The 18,662-nt window shown below is 36.1% G+C and overlaps 1 protein-coding gene across 1 annotated transcript in view; it reads right to left on the reverse strand.

The window, feature by feature from the left end:
- The window catches only part of DCHS2 (dachsous cadherin-related 2), a 1,158,653-nt gene that overhangs the window by 217,576 nt on the left and 922,415 nt on the right, over nt 1-18,662 (reverse strand). Inside the window, exon 16 of the mRNA XM_044062423.1 lies at nt 12,327-12,478. Coding sequence (XP_043918358.1) covers nt 12,327-12,478 — 152 coding nt within the window. The remainder of the gene's footprint in view (nt 1-12,326; nt 12,479-18,662) is intronic.

An 18,662-nucleotide genomic window follows, 5' to 3' on the forward strand; every position in this document is an offset into this window, starting at 1 on the left:
GGAAAACAGCAACAGTTTTGGAAAATCAGCTATTTTCAAATTCAACAACTAGTTTTATGATATCAAAAATATACTAACACATAACTGGAATATATTTGGGACTAAGCAAGACTACTTGGAATTAGTGGGAACAATGCCCAAAATAATATATAAGAAAGACACCAGTCTTAAAAACATCATTGAAGCCCGCAACAGTGTGAGAAATAATGGGGGGTATGATGAAATATAGGTTTTGCCTACAATGTAGGAATATTCAGGAAGGTAGAGAAGTATGGATACCCAATTATAGGAAATACCTCCTCAGAAAAAAGTATACATGCACTAGCAAAGGTGTGGTATATTTAGTAGTGTGCTCCCTATGTACTTGTTATTACATAGGAAAAACTATTAATGCACTTAGGACATGTATATACCAACATAACTATGATATCAAGAAGAGAGACATGAAAAATGCTTTAGCTGCACACATTGCTACACATGATGGACATTATTTCAGATTTACTATTATAGATCAAGTCACAATGGGGGAGAGGGGAGGGCCCCTAAATGATTTCTTGGAACTGAAGGAACTGAGATGGCAAATGAGAGCCAGTGCCTCTGAGTATCCTGATTTGAATAGTGTTATGTCCGTCAGTTAGATTTTAAGGTTAAAAGCAGAGTTTTATATGTAAATATATGGTTGAATATATAAGTGTATTTGTATACACACACATTCGAGTATAAAGCATTGTTACCATGTTTTAAATTAAGAAAATGTAACGAACTGCAGCAATGAGGCAAAGACTCCGTATAGGAAAACGTAGAACAAATGTAGATAATAGATCCAAACTGGAGTCACCACATGGAAGAGCCAAACGATTGAAAAAACGTCTTTTATTGTTCCATAAAAACACAAGCGCCTTCACGTAGGTAAACTACGCTTCTTCAGGTGTAAATATCATGAAGAAATAAAACTACTTTTATACACAGCCTTTCGGCGCGAAAGTCAAAATGCAAAGCAACAATGAATCACTGATTTAATTAGCTTTTGTTATACTTAAATCAGCAATGACCAATATTCTAAAACTAAAAAAGAAAATGTAACTGAGCACCTTGTAAAGACAGGCATACAAAAAATTCAAATGAATTTTTTGTATGCCTGTCTTTACAAGGTGCTCAGTTACATTTTCTTTTTTGGTTTTAGAATATTGGTCATTGCCGATTTAAGTATAACAAAAGCTAATTAAATCAGTGATTCATTGTTGCCTTGCATTTTGACTTTCGCGCCGAAAGGCTGTGTATAAAAGTAGTTTGATTTCTTCATGATATTTACACCTGAAGAAGCGTAGTTTACCTACGTGAAAGCGCTTGTGTTTTTATGGAACAATAAAAGACATTTTTTCAATCGTTTGGCTCTTCCATGTGGTGACTCCAGTTTGGATCTATTATCTACATGTTTTAAATTAATAAGAATTGTTGAAAGGAATTGTACCATTTTAACATAGATTTTATTCTGCATGCATTTTCCACAGGAAATGATGTCATTATTAATGTTGTGGGAGATGTATTGCTTGTACTGATTATTCTGATGAAGTTTCTAATAAAGAGACAAAAGCACTAAATTCTACTTTGTGTGGATTCCTGCCTTCTTTCTGTAGGATTTACAGTTTTTGTAACTGTTTTTTACTACAGTGTCTACTTTAATATATTGTAAAACTGGGCTGGTGGCATGTTGAAGATGACACAGTGTGTTTATTGGAGTCACTATATATCCCTGGCAGACTCTCAGGCAGCACCACGGATATACAGTGAGTCCAATAAGCACACTGCTCTCCAGCTGGATTTGTCCCTTTTTCATCTGGTTCTCAAACTTACAGGTCAATTTGTGGCACACACAACACGTTTTTCATTCCCCTTGTCTGTGTAATGTGCATCTCCCAAGACACAAAGGCACTTCTTCTTTCCTCTTGTTCTGTTCTCAGCATAAGCAGGTTATTCTACATTCCTGTAGAACCAGCCATGTGGTATACAGGGATAAAGCCCTGGCTCTGTTCAGGTATCCTGAGTTCAGTTAGTGGCATGGGTGCCTGATGGCACTCGCAAGACATGATGGGCATGTCCATCCTGGAGTGATGGCAGCGTGGAGCAGGATGTATTAACCACAATCACACAGAGGAGACATGGCATTGTAGTGGGCATCATGGAGATGAGTACTTTGGCCACCATGGTAGACCTCATTAGCAAGTGCAGGGGAGGTGTACTCATAAGGAGATTATACTGTGAGTCACAGAAGTGATGCAGGTATGCCATCCCCCTGCTCACAGATAGAAGATTTTTTTAACATACTTCTAACCCCTCTGCTGCTTCAACCACTCTGTTCATCAGACTTACAGACTGTCAGCAGAGAGGTAATTTACATACCAATCTGTTGATGAAATCTGTATGGTGAATACATGATGATGCTAGTAGATTTGGCTTTGCAGTTTAGTAGACAACATGTCCCTAAATTGCAAATAGTTATTTTTCATGTTATTAAATGTACCAAGGCTCCTGTAGAGCACACATCATCTCTATGAATCCCCTGCAGGGTAAGTTAAACAGTGTCTTGAAAGCATCACAAATACAGAAGCGTGAGAAGACAGGTGCAGTAGCACATGCAACTGTGCTTCTAAAACTGCTGACATATTTGTCTTGCTTTTATAATTGACTTATGAAAACAAACTATATTAATTCCACTGGCATAGTCTGCACCTATTAGAAGTTAGCATTAAGAAATAAATATTCCTAAAACAAAAGCGTGTAGGTCAAATCACAGCCCTGTATTATTCACTTGTTAAAATACTGTAACATAACTTTGTGGGCTCTAATCAGTCAACCTGACTTTTGGAATTTCTTGCTGTCAGCAGCAAAATAGTAAAGTGATAGAGTAAGACAGAGACATCATTTCATAGGAATATTGAAAAGACAAGTTAAACTGGAAGCAATATAACTTCATAACTTATTTCAGCTATACATTAGGTAGCACAAACAAACTCTTTCTACAAAGCACATTCAAAGCTATGGCTATACATCTACAGAAAAACCTTGGGCACATTTGTTGTTCATTTGTTCTGTACATAACAATATTCATGTTTGCCAAATCATACTGCATTAAATGCAAAAGACAAATGTCTGCTGTAGTTATACTGTGAAATGCCAAGAGCAAAAGAAACGATATATAACAGGTACTTAGATTAAGCAGTTCAGTCTGCAGAAACAGTTTTACAAGTGTAACATCTGTGAATCTGTGTTGTAAACTTCACAGTCAATAATTATAACAAAGGCAAAACATTCTACAGTAGCTTTACATTTTTATTAAAAAACTGACATATTCCTAATTTATTGAACCTACCAGCAACACACTTGCGAGCTATAATGACAGTATATAATAAGGGTCATATTGTGAGTCATAGTTTATTATTTGTATTAGTCTGTATACAGTAATTATACTATAGTAAAGCTTAAAATCAGGTAACCCCAACCCCCCCTTATCTTTGGCAAGTACAAGTTCTGCATATTTAATTCTGGTAGATTTGGGATACCATAACAATCTTGATATAGCTTTTTCCATGGCAAGGAAGAAGTTTTGGGAAATATTTGAAAAGGTAGCATTTAACTGAAAGAGTATTCTTGGTAGAAAATTCATCTTGACACCACTAGCTTTTGACAGTAGAGACATATTAATGTTCTTCCATCTATCCATATTGTTTTGAATACTAGTCCATGTAGTTAGTAGGTTATTGTTTATAATATCTTTGAAGTGTGAAGTAAATATTATTCCTAGATATTTTATCTGGTAGTTTATTTTGATCTCACTCATAGAAAAGTACAATTCTTTATGCCCTATAGGATTGAGGGGAAATATGTTTGACTTGTTTAAATTTAAATTATAATTTGAAACTACCGAGAACTCATCAATAACTTTAAGTATTTTTGGTAGGTCAGTAGTGGGGAGTTGGAAGTATATATTTAAGTCATCAGCAAAGGCCAAGTATATAAGATTTGTATTGTGGATTCTGGGAATATGATGAAAGTTTTTTTGTGAAATAAACAGAAGGAGGGGTTCTAGATAAAGATTAAATAGGTATGGCAAAAGAGGACATCCTTGTCTTGTACCATTGGATAAGAGTACAGGGTTAGTTATAAGTTTATTTACCTGTACAGTGGTAGAAGCTTTCTAATATAGAACCTGGATCATTTTAATGAATTCTTGAGGAAAACCATATAAAGGCAGTATATTAAAGAGAAAGTGTAAGTTTACTAAAAGCTTTAGTTGCATCTACTGTAAGGGCATATCTGGGGCATTTATCCCTATTAAGTAGTCTTACAATGGTATCTAAGAGGAGGGTGTTATCACTTGTTTGCCTGTTTGTCATAAAGCCCATTTGTTGTTGGGAAATAATAGAGGGGAGTATATTCTTAAGTCTATTTGCTATAACATGGGCTAATATCTTAAGATCAGTGTTTATGAGGGTTATTGGTCTATAATTTGCTGGATCTGTTGGGTCAGAATGCGGTTTAGGAATCAACACTGTCTTGGAGTTATTTAAGTATTTGTCTGTTATACCATATTGTATTATATAGTTGAAAACTTTTAATAACACTTTGGAGATAGGTTTCATGAATAGCTTATAAAAATCAGATGTGTATCCATCAGGCCCAGGGGATTTACCTAGTTTTAGTTTGTTTATTGCAGCTTTTATCTTTTTTTTAATTGTAAAGGTGATTTTAAGAGTTTCCTTTGATCTTCTGTCATTTGTGGAAAGTTTATATTATGTATAAAATCTTCAAATCTGTCTGTAGATGATGATAAGGGTATATTGTATAATTTCTTATAAATATCTTCAAAAGCGTCCACTATATCTTGATCTTTATATTTCACCTGTCCTTCATATTTTATTTCTTTGATCCTAGGAGGTCCACTTTTTATGTTAATTAGTCCAGCTAGAAATTTTGATGGTGTTTGTGCCCATTCTGAATATTGATATATTGACCTTAATTCTAAGAAGGAGATATTTTCTAAATAGTGTTTATGTAACTGTTTTTGCCAATCAATTATTTTTTCAAGTTCTTTAGAATATTTTTCCTGAAGTTCTAGTTCAGCAGTGTTTATTTGATTCTGTAGTTCATTCTTAAGATTGTTATACTTTTTTTTGAGCCATGCAGATTTTTGAATAATAATACCCCTGATGACTGCCTTGGTAGCTGCCCATTGTATATCATATGGAATTTGATCGGATATAAAATCATTTTGAGGTTGAGCTAGCACATTCTGAATTTCTTGTGTAGTTTTTTGGTTTGGTATCATTTTAGGATTTAACGTCCAGGTATTGAAATAGGAAATATTTTGTTTATGAGCTTGAAAGTTTATTAGAAGTCTAATTTTGGAATGATCTGAAAGAGTTCTAGGTGATACAGCATAATTTAATTTGTTAGAAAGGAAAGCAAGGGAAATTAGAAAAGCATCTATCCTGGACCAAGTTGTATGAGTGGCTGAAAAAAAAGTGAATCTTGATATTGTTTTATCATATTGAAATTTAACATAAGGGTCAATTAGTTCAAATGTATTTTGTAATTCTTCAAATGCTGTAGTAGTAGATTGTGACTGTCTGTTTTTATTATGTGATCTATCCTTATGTAGATTTAGTAAAGCATTCCAGTCCCCACCTATAATAAACAGATGATTTGGGTATTTGGCTAATATATTAAAGATTTCATAAATGAAGAGCTGTTGATTTGAGCAGGGGCTATATATATTAAGAAAGAGTAATGTTTTGTTCAAAGTATGATATTCAGTAGTAAATAATACCCATCTTCCCTTTGAGTCATCATAGGAAGTAATCTCTCTTTGGAAGGATTTATTTACTATAATGGCCACTCCCCTGGACAAAGAACTATAATTTGCAGCAACTATTGTTTTAACCCATTTGCTTTTCCTTTCCCTAACTCAAAATTGGTCATCTAAGTGAGTTTCTTGCAAGAAAGTTATATCAGCCTCAGTTTGGTTTGTGAAGTGCATGATTACATTTCTTTTCTTTTTATCTACCATCCCTTTAACATTCCAAGAGTTTATGGTTATCATTTTTTATTAATACTGTTGGTTTCTCATTTTATTTATTATTTATTTTATTTTTATTATTTTACATTTGTTAACCGGGCTAGTCTAGCTGGATATATCTCCATTTTCAGTAGAGGCCCGGGGAGAAAAGCTCCACATAGAACATAACAGTGAGACATACTTTTAATAAACACAAAGAATACAAGTAAGACAACAATCGTAAAAAACAAGAATGAGTACAAATTGCTAATAATAAACTAGGCGAATCAAATTCACAAAAAGAAGGTACATTATCATTAAAAGTCCTGACTAGAGATAGGACAGTTTCAAGGGTTACTTAATACATTCCATACAGGCTATACCATAAGGCTCCTACTACAATAATAAAAAGAATGGAAAGAGAAGGAGGAGGAATTAAGTAATGTGAGAGGAAAGGAATGAGATAGTAGTCAAGAGATGAGAGAAAAAGAGAGACTAACAAGAGGATATGGGAAAGGTAAGAAAAATAGGTCAGAACAACGAGTGAATTGAAGTGAGAGGAAAGGTACATGCTAGATATAAAGCACCAGGAGAGGTTAAAGGTCAGGAGAGGGGTGTAGAAAAGTTAGTCAGGAGTATTACAAGAGCAAAGCCAGTGATTTTGGAAGTACAGTTTGATTTGTTGTTTGAAGAGGGGTAGGGATGTGATTAGTGTTATATCCCTAGGTAGAGAATTCCATACTTGGCCTGTGGTATTAGTGAATAGTGAGTCACCAGCTAAGTTGTGAGCTTTTATAGGTTTGGTCAAGAGTTTAGAAGAGGAGCGAAGAGAGGTAAGATTGTTATAACGGGTAAAAGCTGTGAAAGAATTGGAGTGTTATTAGGTTGGTACAAAATTTTGTGTGCAATAGAGAGTTGTGTCAGTGTAAGATAGTTTTGTAGTTCTAGCCAGCCTAGAAGTTTCAAATTAAGGCAGTGATGGGTTCTAAAGGGGTTGCCAGTGGCGCTGCTTGCAATGTTATTGTAGCAAGTTGCTAGTTTGTTTAAGTTAGATTTCTTGAGGTTAGTAAAGATAGGAGAGGCATAAAAGAGAGTGGATATAAGATGAGAGTGGGCGATAGTGGCTCTTGCTGATGGGGTGAGAAATGGTTTGATCCGGTATAAGGATCCCATTTTTCTGTTTACAGATTTGATAGTGTTGTTAATGTGTTGATCAAAAGAGAGATTGTTATCAATGGTTATTCCAAGCAGTTTAGTTGTAGAGTCTGGAGAGATGACAGTATTATTGTTAGAGAGGATGGTAAAATGTAGTGGGAGGTACGAGTGGTGGGGGTGAAGAGAAGAAGTTTAGTTTTTTTAGCATTAAGGAGGAGGTATCGTCTAGTAAACCATGTTTCTACTGTGTTGAAGATAGTTTGGGTTAGTGTGATTAGGTCGGAAGATGAGGTTGCTGAACAAATAATTGTGGAGTCGTCAGCGTATTGAATGCAGGTGGCTTGTGGGATAACAGAGTGGAGATCATTAATAAAGAGGGAGAAGAGAAGTGGGCCAAGAATAGAGCCCTGAGGGACTCCAATAGAAATGGGCAATAAGGAGGAGATGTGGTTATCCCAGAGAACGGCTTGTTGTCTGTTGCAGAGATATGAACTAAACCATTTTATGGAAAGTTTGTCAAATGAGAGGGATTCCAGGATCTTAATTAAAGAAGAGTGGTTAACCATGTCAAAAGCTTTTGAAAGGTCAATGAATAGTGCAGAAGAGAGAAGGTTATTATTGCGATTGCTATTGATAGTATCTACAAAGGAAAGGAGGGCAGTGGTAGTGCTATGGTGGGGTCTAAAACCATGTTGACAGTTAGCTAAGACATTGTGTAGGGACAGATATTGAACAAGTTGTTGATGAATACACTTCTCCATAATCTTTGCTAAAGGTGAGAGAAGTGCAATTGGCCTAAAGTTAGAATACTCGATAGAGTTACCGCCTTTGTGTAGTGGGATAATATGAGAAACTTTCCAGATGTCAGGGATAGTTCCTTCTTGGGTGGTTCTATTAATAAGTATAGAAATTGGGTAGGCAATTTCTTTGGCAGCCTTTTGCAGAAAGAGGGACGGAAGCTTGTCAGCAGAGGGTGTACAAGGTTTCAGTTTGAGGAGAAGTCGATGGATGAAGGAGGTAGAGACTGGTTGTAGAGAGAAGTTGTAGGAAGAGCTTGATAAAATATTTGGAGGGTAGAAGTTATTAGTGTTCAGTTGACTTGCAAGAGATTGAATGGTTTCAGTAAAGAAGGAGTTGAAAGCATTGGCAGTTTGGTCAGGGGTGTCTGGGTCAGCATTGAGTGGGGAGGGAGTTTTGACTGAACCTGGGGAAAGGAGTTTATTGACGGAAGACCAAAATTGTTTTGGTTTATTAAAATGGGTTTCTTGTAGTTCACAGTAAAACTTTCTTTTGTCATTTAATATAGCTTTTTTGGTCAAGTTTCTTAGTTGACGAAAGTGAAGGAAATCAGAGTTTATTCTAAGGTGCCTCCATTTGGCCCAGACTTTGTTTCTAGAGAGGATAAGTTTTTTAGTTTCATTTGAGAGCCATGGGGCTGTATTTAACCTCATTCTAATGGTACGTTCGCATGCATGTTTATTCAGAATGGAAAGAAAAGTAGAATTGAAGAATGCTACTGCTTCGTTAAGTGGAAGTATTTTTAAGGGGTTCCAGTTACAAGCTCTGAGTTCGTTTTGAAATAGGTCTGTTTTAAAGTGTTTGGTAGATCGTATATTTCTAATATTAGGGAGGTGAGGAAAGTCAATCTTCTCTCTTGTGATAAAGGTTAAGCAATGATCACTGAGGTCATCAGGCAAAGTACCTACATTATATGTGATGTTAAGTTTATTTATTAGTATCCAGTCTAAAATGGTTTGCTTTTTACTTGGTTTGTTAAGCCTTGTAGTGGAGGTAATGGTTTGAGTGAAACCATTTAGGTTGATGTGAGCGGTGGGATTTTCAGTGTTGATGGTATTCCAGTCTATATTAAAGTCACCGAGAATTATAGTTTCCTGGGGGTAGTTGATGGAGACCCAGCTAAGAAAGTTTTCTAAGATAGGTATATTGTTACCAGGAGGTATATACATACAGATGATATAAAGGGCTTTTTTTGCATTTAGTTGGAGTTTACTAATGACGGCTTCCACTTTACTGTCCTGGGTTGGACAGGCAGACAGGGTAGAGATGTTGAGGTGATTTTTAAACAGAATTGCAACTCCACCACCTTTGCGTTTAGTACGGTCAAGCCTTAGTATGTTATATCCTTGGGGTATAATTTCAGTGTCTTTGGTAGCTGGCTTAAGCCAGGTTTCGGAGAGACAGAGAATGTCAAAACTATGAGTATCTAGGAGAGCATGTAGGTAGGGTACTTTGTTGTTTACACAAAGTAAACTCATTAGTTGATACACAAAAATACAGTTATAAACTTTGTCTGTTAGTATATTTATTTTAAGAATAAATGTTGTGACTTCTATACTCCTAAACTCTAAATAGGTGCCTAACCACCCATCCCTCTGTATTAGTAAATGTGCATGAGTTAAGAAACTAAAAGAAACTATTATTTGTAACAACAAGATATATATCAGAGGGATGTCAATAATACCCATACTGTTCCAAATGCGAACAGTCGTCAGCTAACAGAGTGTGCCCATCCTGCTCCTTTTATCATTTATATACTGGATATTCATTTTCAGACTTCTTAAAATATTATATTAATTGTACCCTTAGATATTATATAGAGAGAAAAGGAAAAGTAGCTTTTATAAAAAGTTTTGTAGTAACAGCAACATATTATAATTCTTAACATTTCAAGAGTTATTAAAGAGTTAACAAAACAAGATTTTCAAAAACCAAGTACAATATATATATATATATATATATATATATATATATATATATATTTAAAGACGACATCATTTTAAAAATTCAACAACATTTGCATTATTCTTGCTAACAGCAACTAACTGTGGTTCTTTAAAATGTATTGGAAACTTCGTTCAACACTGCACTGTCAAAAACCATACAAGCAATCATTGTGAACTCATATTATTAATTAACCAGTGCCATCTACTGGACAAACAGAGGGGAAAAAAAAAAAAAAGGAAAATGTTTTTGTACCTTGCTCATAGACACATTTAAAGGTAACTCAATGGTTATGCCAGTAGAATAATGATTATACATTTTAAACATTTAAAGAAGGCAGCACTTTAAAATTCAACAACATTTGCTTTATTCTTACTAACAGCAATTAACGGTGGTTCTTTAAAATGTATTGAAAACTTCATTTAACATTGCACTGGCAAAAACCATGTAGATCCATCATTGTGTACTCATATATTAATAATTAACCAGTGCCATCTACTTGAGCAAACAGAGAGAAAAAAAAAAAGAAATGTTTTTATACCTTGCTAATGGACACATTTAAAAGTAACTCAATGGTTATGTAAGCAGAATAATGATTATACATTTTAAACATTTAAAGAAGGCAACACTTTAAAATTCAACATTTGCCTTATTCTTGCTAACAGCAACTAACTGTGGTTCTTTAAATGTATTTGAATCTTCATTTAACACTGCACTGTCAAAAGCCATATAAACACATAATTGTGAACTCATATATTAATAATTAACCAGTGCCATCAACTGAACAAACAGAGAGGGAAAAAAAAGGAAAAAAAAGAGAAATGTTTTTGTACCTTGCTCATAGACAGACTTAAATGCAACTCAATGATTATTCCAGTAGAATAATGAGTATACACTTTAACTGAAACTACTTATGTCTGGTATTTACACTACTTAAACTATTATATCAAAGGTTATATCCCATTTTTTAAATGTAATTTAACACTTCTTTTTTGTACGCTGTAAATGCACTTTAAAGTCATTTCTCTATGCAGTCAGTGTTAGGTGGCTTTGCAACTTTTAAATGTAAAGGCAGTTACAAAAAGACAGTACCTTAAGTATTACAGTGTAGCAAAGAGGTTTTCTTTACATGATAGTAAGCAAAGTTATTTAGAACACATTCCACATCCATTTGTTTAAAATTTCCCATAAGAGTGGTATATTCTTCTGTCCTGTAGTTCTTTGGAGCTGTAGCACTTGTTTAGCCTTCCAAATGTTGTTTTTGGATCAATAGATATGAAAAGAGTTGTCTCAGGCAGGATTTACTTTCAAGAGACGCAGAAAGGTGGATTTTGCCTGGTCGGGTGTTTCCAAGGATATTTTTTCTTCTTTGTAATAAAATGTTAAAGTTGCAGGATATCTCATTTGGAAACAAATCTTATTTTCAATGAGGTAATTGCAGTATTTGCTGAGTTTCTGTCAATTTTGTTTAATTTGTAAAGGAAGATCTTGAGTAATCATAATTTTATGTGCTCTCCTTGTAACATTCTTTTTAATCTTATAAACTGACAGTATCTGTTGAACATGTGCTGAACTAAGCAGTCTGATATAGATTTGTCTAGGAAGATCACTTGTTTGTGCGCATCGCTTAGGAAAAGTATATCAAACATCAATAGATTAAAGCAGAAATATGAGTACTTACTTGTTTCATCTTTATTTTTCAAAAATTCTCTCATTCTGAAGGAAAAATAATTACTTGTTGGAAACAGAGCCCTGAACTGCATGGTGTGGATTCTTCAAGCACAAACCAATGACACCATAATTAAAGAATTACAGCACAAAATGTTAGACTTGGAAGCTAGAAGCCGGAGAAATAATTTTATCATAAGAGTTATTCCAGAGAGCTTTGATAATCCACAACTTATTCCAATAATAAAAGAAATACTAAGCTCTCTTCTGACTAATAAAGATCTCATGGATGAGATAGTGATCGAAAGAGCTCACAGAGCTATAAAGCATACACAAACCCAGTTATGACTTAAGTTTTGTTTTCTGATGGATGTACTCCAATAATTGGAATCTAAGAAAGACTAATGTGCAGTAAAAGTATTCCCACTAATGCAGCCTTCGCCATAGGTGTATTTGATGTTTCCTGATTTAATTATTTTACATTTCAGTCAGCTGCATTCCATAAACCACAATTCAGCAGACTACAATTTTGTTCAGAAACTCTAGAGCACATTATCTGACATAATTCATGCAAAATGTATTTTGTCCCCAAATAACTGACATCATCACTATAATGTTTTCAAAGTTTTATATTTCCATATGCAGCTTTGTAAAAATTGTTGTTATTTAATAAAGAGACTATTATGAAGTCTTTTGAACCACATACCAATATGATGAAACAATTTCATGGTCCAGAATGGCATTTGTTGCCAGAATTCCTCGGACTGAATCAATGATGAATGCATTGTTTATGTTACCAGATATGATAGAATATTCAACTTGTCCATTTAGCCCACTGTCAGCGTCTGCAGCAAATACCTGCACAACAAGAAAATGCCACTGAATTAATAAAATTTAAGATTACGAAGTACTGAAAAAGTGGTAGCACATCTTGATTATTAGAATGCATAGTAGACAATATGCATGCTTATATTCAAAAGGACCCATGAGAGTAAAAGGCACAATTACCATAATTTAAACAGCTAATAGATAAAAGTTATCATATAAATACAGCAAAATCTCACTGAAGTACAAGTGTTAAAATAAAATAAGAAATAAACTGTATTGCAAGAAATCAGATGCAACTTTCAAAAACATTTTATTGGACAAAATGAATAGATTGGCATAATAAATGTATGCAGAGGTGCACAAAAGTTAAAAGGAAATGTCCTACAGATGCATACATACATACATACATGCATACAGATGAAAACAATGTAAGTTACACCGACAGAAGAGAAGGTACTTTTTCTGACCTTTAAGTACGAGAATGAGAATCACAGGTAAGGGAATCGTAGGACCTAAGACAAAGTCGATGTGAGAAAGGGGTGGAACATCAAGTCAAGGCTGGCAGATTCATAGCACTGAATTATGGACCGGGAAATTGTGCCTCTTTAGGGGAACAAAAGTTAAACTACAGGAAAAACAAGTACTCTCTGAGACAAATGTGTAGCTGTTGAATTTGTATTCCCATCCATGCAGACACTAGAATGACAAAATTTGACAGCACTGCAGAATGTTGTCAGACACTTTTGTTAAGGTAGGCAGTATTTTATACTGGCACAGCTGTGTTACTAATAACATGATATACTTCATACATACAAAAACACTTGTTAAAAACATATCAATATACATAAAGTGTATAATATAAAATATAAATACATACATATGTATTTATATTTTATATTATACACTTTATGTATATTGATATGTTTTTAACAAGTGTTTTTGTATGTGTGTACTGCATGCTATGTGATGTCCTTTTTAAATACTATACTGCATGCTATGTGATGTCAATATGATATACTTCATATTTATTACAACGGAGCTCTTCCCCACTAACAGCAGCAAATGTAGACTGTATACCTGAGATGCTGCATTACTTTCAGAGCAGCTTTCTACATTAGGATAGCAACAGTCTGATTATAATAGCATGAGCATGAGAGGAGATCACATGTCTAATGACCTGTGATATGATATGATATGATATGATATGATATGATATGATCCAATAGGAAAATTAGGCATTGTCATTTGATTTGTGAGTTTAGAGGCCAGGTTTAATGTTTTCTGTAGTTATATGTTAGACTTTTGAATACTGGCCAAGGCTCTTGCTGCCCTCATAGTGCCTTTTTTCGGCAAGGCTCAAAAGTCAAACCCACCTCCGTAAACAGCACAAATAAAAAAAAAACGAGGGTTATGCTACTCAACGCCAGGAGTTTAAATCTCAAAATGCATGCGCGCGAAGCACTCCTCAGTATGGAGAACATCGACATCTGTGCAGTAACTGAAACTTGCTTCAAGGCTCCACAGAGCACCCCAGCACTACCGAGCTACAACTCATACCCCGCATTTCGGCCACAGAACATGGACCGAAACACAAAAGGAGGGGGTGTATCCATATTCATCAAGGATACCTACACCTTCAGGTTAGTGGCGCAGCATGATACCTCTGAGATCATCCATGTGCAACTAACATCGGGCAAATCTGCAATGCAAATTGTGGCCTGCTACAGATCACCCACCATGACCCAGGACCACCACTCCGCCTTTCTGGAGACACTGGAAAACATGAAGGTCCTACCGAACACCCTGATATTGTGCGATTTCAATTACCCTACCGTTAACTGGGAAAACTACTCAAGTACAAACTCCAGGTCCAGTGCTTCCTGGAATTTATCAACTCAAATGCCCTGGATCAGTTGGTAAACTCCCCTACCAGAGGTGAAAACATATTGGACCTGGTCATCACCAACATGGGTGACAGGTGTTCCACACCGGAGGTCAACCTGTCACTGGTTAGATCAGACCATAAACTAATCACTCTGGATGTCCATACCACACCATACCACCACCACCAACCAAGGAAACCACAGTGAAAAACTTTTCTATAGCAAACTTCACATCACTTAAGACAGAGGTGGTAAGTTTCACAGCCCCCACTCTAAAGGATAACAGTGTTCAAGATGCAGGAACCTTTACAAATGCACTCTGTGAGCACCTACAAGGATGCATGGATCGTGCCATCCCTAGCAAAACCAAGACTCACTCCCCTAAGAGATGGAAACCAGTCTGATGGACCCCTGCCATAATCGGGCTATACAATAGAAGGAGGAAACTAGTTCAGAAAAAAAAAAACAAATCCTAAGAAGGAAAGACATCCCTGATCAGTATCAGTAAGAAACTAAGGTCCCTCATGAAATCATCCAAGGCTAACTTCGAAAGAGAAATAGCCAAAGATTTGAAAGATAACCACAAAGCCTTCTTTAGCTATGTCAAGAATCTAAGTGGCAACTCGCTAGTGCAAAATAGCACAAAATATACTGAACCTACTGATATTGCCAACATCCTGGCAGATAGATTCAGTGCAAACTTCACCCCCCTCTCACCCCCAAAAGGGCTCACAACAATACTGGAAAAGTGTAGTGTCCCAGAAATCACAGACACACAGGTGAAACAGCCCTTTCAAAAGCCAAAATCACAGTGTCGATGGGGTCAGATGGTGTCCCAGGCTGTGTCTTGCATGAACTACAGAACGAACTAACCCCCCACCTAAACACACTGTTCAACCTCAGCCTCTCCACAGGCTACATGCCCATAGAATGGTGCACAGCAACGGTTATTCCGTTCCACAAAGGAGGGGCCACAACTGACCCTGGTAACTATTGCCCCATAAGCCTGACTAGCTTGGTCTGCAAGGCTATAGAGCACATCATCATGGAACTCATTAACAAAGACATTGGGAACTTCCAAACACTTGACCCAATCCAGTTCGTCTTTAAGGGCAGATCATGCCTACTAAACCTGGTTAACTTCTTCAAGACAGTCACCAAGGCCATAGATGAGGGGAAGGTGGTTCACATAGCCTACCATGACCTTGCCAAGGTTTTTGACATCATTCCCCACTTGGGAATTATAGAAAAACTCGCCAGCCTGAACATAAACCCCTACATCACAAGGTGGGTTGCCAACTGGCTTACAGACAGAACTCACACGGTAAGAATAGCGGGCTCCAGGTCCGACTCTAAACCAGTCAAAAGTGGTGTCCCACAAGGCTCGGTCCTGGGACCCCTACTGTTCGGCATATACTTCTCAGAAGTACAGGCAAACACAGGAGGACTATGGCTAACCAAGTTCGCCGATGACTGCAAACTGGGAGCCATATCTGACTCTCCAGCTGACATGGACTTTCTCTAAAAAAGCCTTACTGAGACGGACACCTGGTGTCAAAGTCATGGTCTCAAGCTAAATGTAAAAAAATGCATAGTCATTCCATATGGGAAAAATAAAACACCCATGAATTACCACATAGGTGGCAGCTCCCTTAATACAGAAGAGGTAATAAGAGATCTGGGGACCCAGGTAGATAGTAATCTCTCCTTTGACAATCATATTGCCAAAGTAGTTAGGAAATTCTTCATGTAGCCCATCTAATTACTAAAGGGTTCGCATCTAGAAATAAAGAGGTTATAGTGCCCCTCTACTCGTCACTCATCCGACCCATCATAGAGTACAATGCCCCATTTGGGATGTACCTCACAAGACACTTCCATCATCTGGAAAGACCACAAAAGTACCTCATCAAGAGTATTACTGGCCTCAAACATATGTCCTATGCAGCCTGACTGGAAAAACTCCGGCTGTACTCAGTGGCATATCGCTTACTGACAGGTGATCTCTGCCTGACTTACAAAGCCATGTCCAACTCAGAATTGATGGACATGCTCCACCTAAAGAAATCCAAGTCACTGTGAGCCAGTCACTCTATTGAGCTAAACCTCACCACGACAATAAATAGAAAATGCTGGAGGGATAGATTCCAGTCACAGAGACTCCCCATTCTTTGGAACAAAATTCCTAACTATATTAGGCAGAGCCCCTCACTAACACTTTTCAAGAGAAGACCGTGACGAGTGGATAGGTAACAGAAAATACACCCCTGGGATCACTTCATTGGCTCTTCTTGACAGAGGCTCAGTTAATTAATCAATGGGGCAGCGAAAGCTGACACACTCTGGCTAGGCTTATAAATGCCCTCGGGCAAATAGCCTAGTACCTACCTATGAACCTATGAACCTATGCCTTTAAAAACAAACAAAACGGAAACTATGAAAGCCGGCAGCAGTCGGAGATACTTAACAAAACAAACTGTTTATTGTAAGTAAATGCCCAGCCTTCATCAGACAAGACAGTTTTCAAAAAACAAACAGGTTCTTTTATACTAAATTAGACAATGCTAATTAATTAAGAAATTAAACCCTTAAAGTAACAGGTTCACTTATATCCTAGACAACATAATCAGATCTTAAAACCGCTGACAGTAAATCAATATAATGCCTCGTACAAATAAAAGCATTAGTAACCTTAAAACTGTAGTAAATAAATACCATAATTATACTACCATCTATTAATAAATAGACAAAATGATTCAACATAATATTATATTAGTTAGATCCCAACTCGTAAGACAAACATGACTACCAACCTAAACGGAATAACTATTAATGTTTATAAGGCATAAGATATGACATATTCCAACATACCAGTCATCTTCTAAGGGACAAAATTTTCAGCATACATTTAATAGACACATTGTCATTCTGGCCCGGAAAGTTTTGTGCATTTGTTCTAATTTGCCATTTTAGCTCGTCCAACTTGAGTTGTAATTGCCATGGATCCCCTCTTATCCCTGGTGTCCGACATTGCAAAATAGTGAATTTAAAATTGTGACTGGGGTAGTCAGGCATGTTTGGCCAGTGCATTGTTAGGATCTTTTTTACTAATAGCATAATAATGCTCGTAAATCCACTGCCGAAATTTCCTTTCCTTCTTGCCTATATAGAATGCATTGCATCCATTACACAGTGCAACATATGTAACCGCTTTAGTTTCACAATTAAACTTGGAATTTATTTTATACCTTTTGCCATTAACATCACATTGGTTACCTATTTTTATGTATTTACATTGTGGGCAAAACCCACACTTAAACATGCCTTTAATGTTACTATAATTATGGCAAATGTTATTTTTCTTTTCGAAAATAGTTTTGAGGTTTAATCCCCTCCTGTAAGTTATTTTTGGTTTATTCCCCAATGCTTTTACCAACATCTCATTTCCTTTTATGACATCCCAGTTCTTACATAACACTTCCCTAATGAAACAATAATCAAGTGAATATGTATTAAGAAAACTAACTTGATAAGTTATTTTATGTTCGGAAGACACCACTTGGTTGAGACTGGTATTATTATTAGGGCTGGGGCTTAGATTATTTAGCAAGGTATCCATGTGCGTTGTATTTTGACAACCCAATAATGGAGTAAAAACCCATTAACTCTCTTCTGTTTGACCTCATTTTTAACTGCCACTATTAAATGCGAAGGGTAACGTCTATTAAGAAATATAGTTTCTAATAACTCACATTCGGACGTAAATTCATTCTCATCCGAAATCATACGGGCAGCTCTAACCATTTGACCTTTCACCACTGCTCGTTTCTGATGGTACGGATGACTGCTCGAGAAGTGGAGAAAGGTGTTTGAGTATGTTGGTTTCCTATAAATATTACTTTTATAACAACAATTACCCAGATCTTTAACTATTAGAATATCAATATACTAGTAAGAGGAAAGGTATGTTTGGCATATAGGGCAAGAACAACTGATGAGTTTAGGAAAGAAATCAGACTGAATATAGTTGAAATATAGCTGAGATTAAGAAATAGAGCTACACATTATGTAATAAAGAGTAATAGAACAGCAAAGATGAATAGTTATATGACTGCTAATATCCCAATTGTGGAACAAACTTCCTACAAATGTGAAATTACATTTAAAAAATATACTGAATCAATATATAGGGAATAAGAAATTTAGTATTACTAGTAGATGGAGTGGTAGGTGAAGTAAGAGCCAAATTTATTACCCTGATTTGCTATGTCATCCCAGTCAGTGAAGGTTGGGCCATTTACCACTGGTTCTGCACACTGCCAAGTATTATC

The sequence above is a fragment of the Protopterus annectens genome, chromosome 2.part1 (assembly GCF_019279795.1).
Source record: "Protopterus annectens isolate FY-2018-M chromosome 2.part1, PAN1.0, whole genome shotgun sequence".
Classification (NCBI taxonomy): Eukaryota; Metazoa; Chordata; order Ceratodontiformes; family Protopteridae; genus Protopterus; species Protopterus annectens.